At 42.8% G+C, this 10,000-nt stretch overlaps 2 protein-coding genes across 6 annotated transcripts in view; both read right to left on the bottom strand.

The window, feature by feature from the left end:
* Positions 1-4,724, bottom strand: part of lmx1a (LIM homeobox transcription factor 1, alpha) — a 17,050-nt gene extending 12,326 nt beyond the window's left edge. Inside the window, exons 1-3 of the mRNA XM_048252954.1 lie at positions 4,314-4,724; positions 4,009-4,059; positions 3,409-3,589 (exon numbers count right to left, since the gene is read on the bottom strand). Of these exons, the coding sequence (XP_048108911.1) occupies positions 3,409-3,589; positions 4,009-4,039 (212 nt within the window). The 5' untranslated portion in view covers positions 4,040-4,059; positions 4,314-4,724. The remainder of the gene's footprint in view (positions 1-3,408; positions 3,590-4,008; positions 4,060-4,313) is intronic.
* Positions 4,725-6,775: 2,051 nt separating this feature from the next.
* Positions 6,776-10,000, bottom strand: part of rxrgb (retinoid X receptor, gamma b) — a 25,607-nt gene continuing 22,382 nt past the window's right edge. For all 5 annotated transcript variants that reach the window (XM_048253015.1, XM_048253016.1, XM_048253017.1 and 2 more), the window contains exons 5-10: positions 9,665-9,828; positions 9,322-9,451; positions 8,940-9,072; positions 8,465-8,556; positions 7,533-7,638; positions 6,776-6,935 (exon numbers count right to left, since the gene is read on the bottom strand). In XM_048253015.1, coding sequence (XP_048108972.1) covers positions 6,788-6,935; positions 7,533-7,638; positions 8,465-8,556; positions 8,940-9,072; positions 9,322-9,451; positions 9,665-9,828 — 773 coding nt within the window. In that variant the 3' untranslated portion in view covers positions 6,776-6,787. The remainder of the gene's footprint in view (positions 6,936-7,532; positions 7,639-8,464; positions 8,557-8,939; positions 9,073-9,321; positions 9,452-9,664; positions 9,829-10,000) is intronic.

Here is a 10,000-nt window from a genome sequence, read left to right as displayed (position 1 = left end):
CTATTCTATACCTCCTCTCCCTTCTATTCTATACCTCCTCTCCCTTATATACCTCCTCTCCCTTCTATCCCCTGGGGATCAATAAAGTATCTATCTATCTATCTATCTATCTATCTATCTATCTATCTATTCTATTATATTCCTCCTCTCCCTTCTATACCTCCTCTCCCTTCTATTCTATTAGCTTTTCATCTCCTTGTATGGCATGCTTTCACGCATGTTGCCCCCACACACACACACACACTAAACTATCAGTACCTGCATGTTGCCCCCAACACACACACACTAAACTATCAATGCTTGCATGTTGCCCCCACACACACACTAAACTATCAATACCTGCATGTTGCCCCACACACACACACACACTAAACTATCAATACTTGCATGTTGCCCCCCACACACACACTAAACTATCAATACCTGCATGTTGCCCCCACACACACACACACTAAACTATCAATACCTGCATGTTGCCCCCCACACACACACACACTAAACTATCAGTACTTGCATGTTGCCTTCCCTCCATTCCCCCACACACTAAACTAGTACCTGCATGTTGCCCTGCATGTTGCCCTGCATGTTGCCCCCATGTTGCCCCCCTTCATTTTTGCATTTTTTTTCTCTGCTGTTTCCCCTGCCTTCCATATCTCAAAAAAGAAAGAAGGTCTTCTGTGAGGATCAAAATATTCAAATAAGTTTTTCTCTTTTTTGACATATAGTTCCTTTGTCTTGTACTGGACATGTTTTGTAGATAACTTGCTCCTTTTCGAAAAGTCCCCCCATATCTAGCCTTCTATCCGCCACTCTCTGCTTCTGCCCTCCTGTCTTCCTCTCCTCTCTTCTCTCCTCTCCTCTCTCCTCCTCTCCTCCTCTCTTCTCTCCTCCTCTCTTCTCTATCCTCTCCTCTCCTTGCTGAGGCTCATGGCTGGCCAGGTCCTGGCCTGTCTCCCGTAACCCTCCCCAGGATTCCCTCCCTGCTTATTACGAACGCAGTGGTCATTTTTTGATCATTATCGCTCTGGCCAGCGAGACCAGGCTGCCGTTCGGGTCAGAGAGGAGCCTGCTCGCCAGGCGGGGATGGGGGAGTCGCGGGTGGTGAAAGAGGGTGCTTTTCTGGCAGGTGTTCTATTGTCTTCAACGAGTGAACCAAAGACTGCAGAAATCAGGAAAGCATATTCATATGGACAGAAGAGCCAAACAGACTTACAGATAGATAAATAAACAGATTCAGTAGATAGATAGATAGATAGATAGATAGATAGATAGATAGATAGATAGATAGATAGATAGATAGACAACATGTTGTTAGAAAAGATATACATGTATACAGGATAAAAACTGGTGTGAACAATTTGAAAAATTACAGTAATGTGTAGATTTTTGAGGGATATTAAGTACATTCCTCTATAATCCAAACGTAAGGAGTAAACGTCTAGGTAAATGCATGTGGGTATCCATTATATGTGTCTGTATATAGGTGCGTGCATAGTGTGTGTGTGTGTGTGTGTGTGTGTGTGTGTGTGTGTGTGTGTTTTCAGAGTTGCAGGGGGTCTGCTTGCCGTGACGACGTTGCCATATGCTGTCCCCAGCTTGCTGTTGCCACGCCGATGGGTCTAGCTAATTTAACACATCCTGACAGTGTGTCAGTTGAGCTCTCCCCCGGTGTCACACCGTCGTCCATCTCACCCCCTCACACACACACACACACACACACACACACACACACATTCCTTAGACACACCCACGCAGTCACCTTGCTTTATCAGCGATCTGTGCCAACTAGCGCTCAGACTATCATACACATAAACATAACTACACAAAAAAAACCCAACTCCTATACTGTAAGCTTTCGTATAGCCAAAACCAACCTTATAAAACTCACTAACTCACTCACTCACTCACTCACACACACAAACCTAACATGACAACCCTGCAAAATACTACCCTACGTGCATAACATACATAAGAAACTCACAATACTCTTTTACATTACATCCAGACAATATGAAACCACTCTCTCTCTCTCTCTCTCTCTGTCTCTCTCTAACACACACACACACACACACACACACACACGCACACCACACACACACATCCCAAATCTCCCAACCATTGTACAAGGACAAAGTCTGTAAATAAACACCCTCTTAAAGTAAACATATTGTATGCATCGTTCCTTGAATATAAGATGAATCTTTCTGTGCAACATGGACACCATTGTCTCATCACTGGCTATCTGGATAATAAATGGATCTATAATTATCGTCCATTGAGGATATGTTATATTTTTTGTCCTAGTTTCAGACAAAGAGCAATCTAGTGCAGAGGGCTTCTATAAAACTATGCAAATTAATACAATTAGCCTATATTATAATGTTTACTAACTAAAACACTGTTGTATTACTGTCATCATCATTATTATTAGTATTATAATTATTATTACGGCGAAAATAGATATTGGAGACATAAATATACAAACGAATTTTCAACGAATTATAGCTTTTGGTGTAAATGAAAATGATAACGAATTTATGATCAATTCGGAACGTTCATAGAGGATTTTAGAAAATACAACGTCCTCGATTACACTGACTTCCTTCCTACCAAATAAATCAAAGTGGAATAAAAGTTGCACCGAATTAATGTGATGGCCACTGTATTAAAGTAACAGTTATGTAGCATATAGGCCTTCATAATTAAGATTAGGCTACTTCCATGCGGGGAAGGTCGATGCCAGCTCTAAAAAAATCTAAAAGTTCCAAATACCCTGGAGCACATGATGATGCCGTCATGGTTAAATTAGGTTTGACTTATACTAACGTATAGGCTACAGTGACTCGATGTAATGGAATTTCCAAGAATGTGGATTGCCTTCTGTCGTCTCCTTGCCTCTCGCTAGGTGGTGGCTCCTTTGGAGGACAATGTGGATTAGACGGACATCCAGACTCGAAATGAACAATACAACACACACAAGCAAGAGTGTCTTTACGTTGGAGATGCTCCTTCAAGAGTCAGAGTCAGGCACCGACACACCACGGGAGACAAGGAGGACAAACAGAATAGCCCGAAGGAACATCACCAGGGGTCAAAACACACACACACCGCAGCAAGAGCCATGGATTTTGTTACTGGTCTAAGCTTCATGTGTAACTTTCACTGACAAGTCCTTTTTTTACAAGCTTTTCACATTCATCATGGACACGGGCATTAACAAATGTGGGCAAGAAAATAGGCCTACGGAATAAGTTTTAGCCTATACAACTCAAAGCTGTAGTCCAACTGGCAACACAGTCTTACCTGACATATAGGCTACAGACAAAGAACTACCTTCACCAGTGCCCTGTGGTTGTGTAGCCTACGTTTAATTGAGTTAAAGCATGCATGATAGGCTAGGCTACTTACTTAGTGTAGTCGCGCCTGCAGTAAAGTTTGTTGTCTCGCAGAAAGCAAGAGTGCGTGAGGGGCTCGCGGCAAGTAACACACTGAACGCAGCTTTCATGCCAGAGGCCGTCATGCACGCGGAGCAGGTATTTGTCGCGGATGCGCAGGTGGCAGCCCTTGCAAACGGCGCTTGGCGTCAAATCTGTGGGCAGAACAAGTGAAGTTAAGATTTGTATTACCTTACTGTCACCTAATTATACTTCGATAGTGCGTGGCTGCTCGATATTTTACTGTTAAATTGCTGTCAAGAAATATGAGAGTCGGCTAGGCTATATATTGCATCTGTTTATTATAGGCTAGCCTAATATGTAGCCTATAACTATTCTGAAAATATATATGATAATAATAAATAATAATACTATAAAAAACAAATGAAAACACGCCAGCCTACGCCTAGCCTATATTTTATTTAGGCCATTAGATTATTTTCAGTCTTTCACTCTAACTAATTAGCTGTCCTCTAACCATTGTCATTGTTTATGTTTATCACGTCTTGAAGACAAGTTTTTGAAAAGTTAAAAAAGAACGAGTTGCGGTGTGTTTGTTGAGCGTAAAACTCACCTGCTAGTGGCAGCGGCTTGCCTTCTACCATCGTCACTGAAATTAGATTTTCTGTCACAGGGAACAGATCAAATACAATCTGATCATTTTAACATTTTAACAAAAATAAGAAAAGTCTAATTCACTTTAATATAATCTTAGCTATATTTGTTTTTTTAAACAGCGTCAATGTTAAGACACATCTAAACAAAAAGTTCAGCTTGTCTTGCATGCAGTCCCTTTGTTGTAAACGTTACAGTCAGTAAACAGCATCATAAATATTTATTGTCGGTCTGTATAGGGTATAAAACAGTTGCATACGTTACCACAAAGTCTTCAAAAGGCATACACTTTAACCTCGGAGTTTCTTTATTTTATTTCCTGAGCATCACGGCAGGTGTAAGGAATGTAGCCTATGAATCTGTTCAGCGAAACCGAGGTCATACGCTATCCGCTCCCAGAGTAGGCTAAAGACACACCGAAGAAAGTTTCGCATTGACGGATGTCAGCAGTGCTGCCCCCCGCTCGATATTGATCAGCTGTGAGTTAACCCATTTGTAAAAGAACCTTACTCCCCTCTTCCTTTCTTCATTCTCTAGTCATCCTCCCTCTGTCCATTCCTTTTCCCTCCTCCCATCCTAGTCCTAGCCACCATACCCCCTGCCATATCCGAGGCGTGGGCAGTGAATCATGTTTTTTTGGTTTTGTTGTGGACGGAATAAGCCACTGCTCAAGTAAGTTATTTTATTATTATAATAGCCTATAGTCGATGTGTGTCTTAATTGACGGCAACTATACATTACATATTAAAACGAAAGTGTAATAGGAAATAACGTTATTTACTGTAACCAGTTAGCCTATAAAAATACGCGCAATGGCTTAATTCTTGCACTCAGGCACTAATATTTGTTTAATTGCGAATCTCAATTGTTGATGTTGTAGTCTTTCAGTTCAGTATGATGTGAAATAGCCTTAGGCTATCATGTGCTAATGTTAGAGTTGAAGTTGACATCTCGTGGTGCAAGGGGAGAATCTATAATCAATGATCATGCTGACTGATACATTAATTTGATCATACAGAACATATCTCACATTTACAGGTAAACTTAGCCTAGGCCTATCTTTTCACCACAGCACCCTTAGACCTTAGAACAATTGAAAGGGTGGGTGTGGGTTCTTTCCCCTAGACCTTCACAAATAAGTCAAACTTCTTTGACATAGCCTTAACATAAATAATAGTCAATAAGGTCCCTCACCTCGTCTGAGTCGACTATTGTAAGGGAAATAAAATAGTCCGACTCCAACATGAACTAAATAAAACAATTCCATGCAACACCAAACCGGCTAAAGCCTAACACAATACAGAATGACAGTTTGAACAAAGGCAAGTCTACAATACACATGGGACACCACTCTCAGAAAGTAATGTCTCAAGTGCGGCATCTTTTCATCGTCACAATAAGTGACTAGGTAAGTGAAAGTCCACTCTAAGCAAAGCGGGAGCCGTCTAAAGCTGGCATCATGTGTAGGATCATGTTTTTGCCTCCAATAATCATCTGTCTGTAATTGGCTCTGCAAAATCAGTTTTACTTCTTATTTTCGATCATCCCCAGGTTCCTGCCAGGCCACTGGAGAATCACGATCCATGGATTTTGTTACAAAAAGAGCGCCACCTGCTGTCTATTTTGCCCAGTGCCTGCACGTGCTTATTTTTGACTGCAAATAGCTTGAGAAACAGTTTGAGAAACCTGTGTTTGCTGATAGGTTACTACAGTACGTCAAGCAATGTGACTGTATTTACAGACAGTAAGTGCAGTGTAGGCTACTGATCAGTTTTTTTTATTTAAAAAAATGTGAAAACTGAGCAGAAGGTTTTCAGACCTTTTGAAGGAAAATATGGCATTTTTGTTTGGAGAAGTTTATTTTATTATCTACTATTTATTATCTGCAATTATCTAAGAGGTTATCTATTAACAGTCTTTCTATCTGACTGTCAGTGTTCAGTTTAAGAGCTACAAGCTGCTACAGTGACTGTCAGTACTGCCTTTGATTGATGCTCTTGTAATATTTAGATTCCAATTAACAGTGCAAATGGGTGGTTTGGCAGCTACACATTGCGCATACAATAATACCTACCTATACATCCAACAGGAGAATTACAAGAGAGTAGTCAACACTACTGATCACAAATAAAGCACAAGAAAATAATTTAAATATTTTTATTCAGACAGAATTCTAAAATGCATTTTGTTTAAGAAATTTAGTTTTTTTTTTGTTTTGTACACTTATTCTTTGAATAAAATAAATTCTCATTATTGCATTGAATCGCTGTTAGCACAGATACCTGATATCATCTATTTACACAAAAAATGTTTTTTTTTTTTATTCCTCTCTCTTTTAAACAAGTTTACAACAAATCTATTAAAGTTAATTTTCAACAGTGTTCCTTACCCCCCCCCCTCCCTCTACCTCCTGACTCCATCTCCCCAACCATCCACCACGTCTTCATACAAACCTTCACATTATTTAATAATTTTGTGCTTGGTACAAAACATGTAGTTTATAGCCGCCGACTGTGCTCATTGCAGGGGCTGCTACGCTGGGGCGCGTTTCCCAAAACCACGGTTGCTAAGTAAGTTAGTTAGCAACTTTGTTGGGTGCAATGCCATTTCCCCATTGCCAACCAACTAAGCTGCTAACAGGTTAGCAACCATGGTTTTGGGAAACGCACTCTGGGTCAAGGCTCAGCAAAAAAAAAAAAAAAAAAAAAAAAGAAAAAAAAGGAGGGGGAGGCTTGGGGTCATGTGATTTGGTGGGGCGTCTCCAACATCTCCATGAGGAATGTGTCAATGGGCGTGTCCCCGATGAGCTTGAAGAAGAACAGGTGTTCCAGACACTTGAGGCCGATGGAGCGTAGGGCGGGCAGGCGCAGCAGCAGCTTGGCAAATCTGTCAACAAGAAAACAAACAAACACAAACACAAACACAAGCAGGGTGTTATTGTGTGTACTGTGTGGTTGTTCTGCATGTGGTCTCTGTGTGTGTGTGTGTGTGTGTGTGTATGGTTGTGTCTGTGTCTGCCCATCCAACCCTGTGAGACTAAGTTTGATTACAGTAAACTACTGTGTTGGGGGTGGGGTTAAAAACCCAGCAAGGCTTTTTTTGCAGCAAATACATTGTGGAGAACAAATGACACATTTGTGTAAGTATAAGTATAAGTATATATACTTTTTTGATCCCGTGAGGGAAATTTGGTCTCTGCATTTAACCCAATCGGTGAATTAGTGAAACACAAACAGCACACAGTGAACACACAGTGAGGTGAAGCACACACTAATCCCGGCGCAGTGAGCTGCCTGCTTCAACGGCGGCGCTCGGGGAGCAGTGAGGTGCATTTACAGGAAGCTATTTCGGGACATCCGAGACAGTGTGAGACTCATCATTCAGGGGAGGTGACCAGGCTTTATTTTACAGACAAGAGTGGAGGCTTGTATATACACCAGCCTCCGCAAACCAACACCATTGTGTGTGTGTGTGTGTGTATACCTGCCAGGTTGATCTGGATATTTATGTTTGGTGTACGACTCCAGCGAGGCGTAGACCTTCTCCCTTAGAGCCTCCACCTCCTGAGGGTTGGACAGGCCTTTGGCATCTGCAAGAGGAAGAGCAGGACAGCGGACATGACCACTGAGATAATCCAGCGATAGGAGATCAAATCAGCAGTGAATAAGAAAAGAGCCGAAACATACGAGCACACAGAGGTGACAGACAGGCAGAGAGAACGAGAGACTACAGGGGCTATGAACCAACAAGAGACTACAGGGGCTATGAACCAACAAGAGACTACAGGGGCTATGAACCAACAAGAGATGACAGCACAACAGAGGAGACATGCGAAGACAAAGCAAAAGCAGACTAGCCCATTCGTGCCGGATGCTGCACGACGCAACAATCTACGTATCTCCCACTGGTTGCTGCATAGCGCAGCATGCTTTTTATTTCATGTTTCTAGGTGCTACAGAGGCTTAGATATTAAGGTTTTGGTAGACGTTGACAATTCTTAGTATTTTTTTCAGAAAACCCTCAGGAAATAAGGTTATTTAGTCTAGAATGCCACAGGATTTTAACAGGCATTTTAGGAGTAAATGGGTTAAAGCAGACTAGAAAAGGTAAGTGCCCAGAAGACAAGACCAGAGATTTTCTTATAGGGGGAAATAGCAATCTTAGCATTTTTCTCATTGACAAAAACACAACGGCTAACTAGCTTTAGATCACTTATCAGCTACTGTATGCATATGAATAAGTTGGGGGAAAGAAATGAAAGATTGTAACAGTGGTAGTATAACTGAAAATGGCCAAACTGGTTTTGCAAAGTAGGAGTTTGTTGATGGTACTTTAGCCACTTCTTCCATGGGATTGTATTAAAATGTACAATTACAGTTACAATAATACACACACACGCAAATACACACACTCACCAGGATTGAAAAGGACAATAGCCCTTAGGCAGCCCAGCTCGGTCTTGTCCATCTGCATGTCCTTCATTTTGGACACCAGCTCAGTTAATACCCTGTAATGTAAAATATATATGTCAACTCGGCCATCACAGTAACTCCTCTTAGTGTATATGTGACCAGAGGAATGAGGTGAGGTGCAATGCATGGGTGCAAGAATCCACACGCGAGGTCTGGAGACGGTTGCGTACGTGCAGGACTGTTGAAAATGCTGGCGTGCAAAAATCTGCCGGCCTGTGCATTCCAGGTCCTATGGGTGTGTGTGTGTGTGCTTGTGTGTGTCCGAGCCTGGCTGGCGTGGGCGAGTGGGCGGACTTGCGAGTGTTCTGTGCGTCGTGCGTGACTGTTTCGCGGCGGCGGCGGCCCGCGCGCTGATGCGGACTCGTGGATTCATGTGCGCGCTTGGCGCTTGGTTGTGGCATGCGCTGCACACACACACCTGTCAAAGATGGAGCCCACGCCCGCACTGTGAGCGCTGCTTCTGTGCACGTGCAGCCCAGTGGCCAGCAGGATCCCGTCCTTCACCGTCACCGAGCGATGAGAGAAGGAGGCGATCAGGAGCTCGTTCCATCCTGAGAGGAAGAGGGTGGTGGGGGATTGTGTTAAATTAATAGTTTATGGTTTGCCTGCTAAATAATACATTGTAAAATATTCAAATATCCTAACCAATAAGGCAATATGATCATTATTGATAAACAGTGGAGAAAGGAATGAGAGATGCTTGCCTGCACAGGTCAGTGTTCCTGTGTGTGTGTGTGTGTGTGTGTGAGAGTATGTGTGTGTATCTGGGAATTCCTATGAGTGTGTATGTGTGTGTCTACCTGCACGGAGAAGGATGACCTGGTCGTCCAACGGGAGGTCGGAGAAATGTGGGATGCGTTTGGCCCACTCCACCAGAGTAAACAGCTGCTTATCTGCCGCCTGGCAGATGTTAGTCACAGGGTCGTTTGTCTGCACACACACACACACACACACACACACACACACACACACACACACACACACAAACACACAGATACACACACAGAGACACAGACAAATGTATGCAAACAAGAACAGCCATTAATACATTTCTTCTTAATTAACATACTGTACATAGCAAATGTTTTGCAATCTTTGCAATTAAAACAACAAAAGTGGACAACCTGTCCACTCCAGACTCACCGAGTTGCTGGACCCTCCCTCCACGTAGGTGGTGTCTGTCTTGGGCTCCACGGCGAGCTCGGCGTCGAGGATCTTGTCCACGGGCATGTCCTCGTTGAAGCTGCTGGTGGACTCCACCTCGTTGTCGCTCTTCTCCTTGCCTCGCTGCCTCTCCTCCTGTACAGCTGCAGGAGCACCCAGAGGTCATCAAGTCAGACACAATCTGTGGCGTGTGTGTGGTGTGGAAATTGTTTGTGTGTGTATGTGTGTGTGTGTGTCTGTGAGTGTGTGTGTGTGTGTGTAAGGCAAGGCAAGGGAAGTTTATTTATATAGCACATTTCATACACAGGGCTAACA

The sequence above is a fragment of the Alosa alosa genome, chromosome 9 (genome assembly GCF_017589495.1).
Source record: "Alosa alosa isolate M-15738 ecotype Scorff River chromosome 9, AALO_Geno_1.1, whole genome shotgun sequence".
NCBI lineage: Eukaryota > Metazoa > Chordata > Actinopteri > Clupeiformes > Clupeidae > Alosa > Alosa alosa.
The sequence above is the reverse complement of the archived record's forward strand: the minus strand, read 5'-3'. Positions and strand labels throughout refer to the sequence as shown.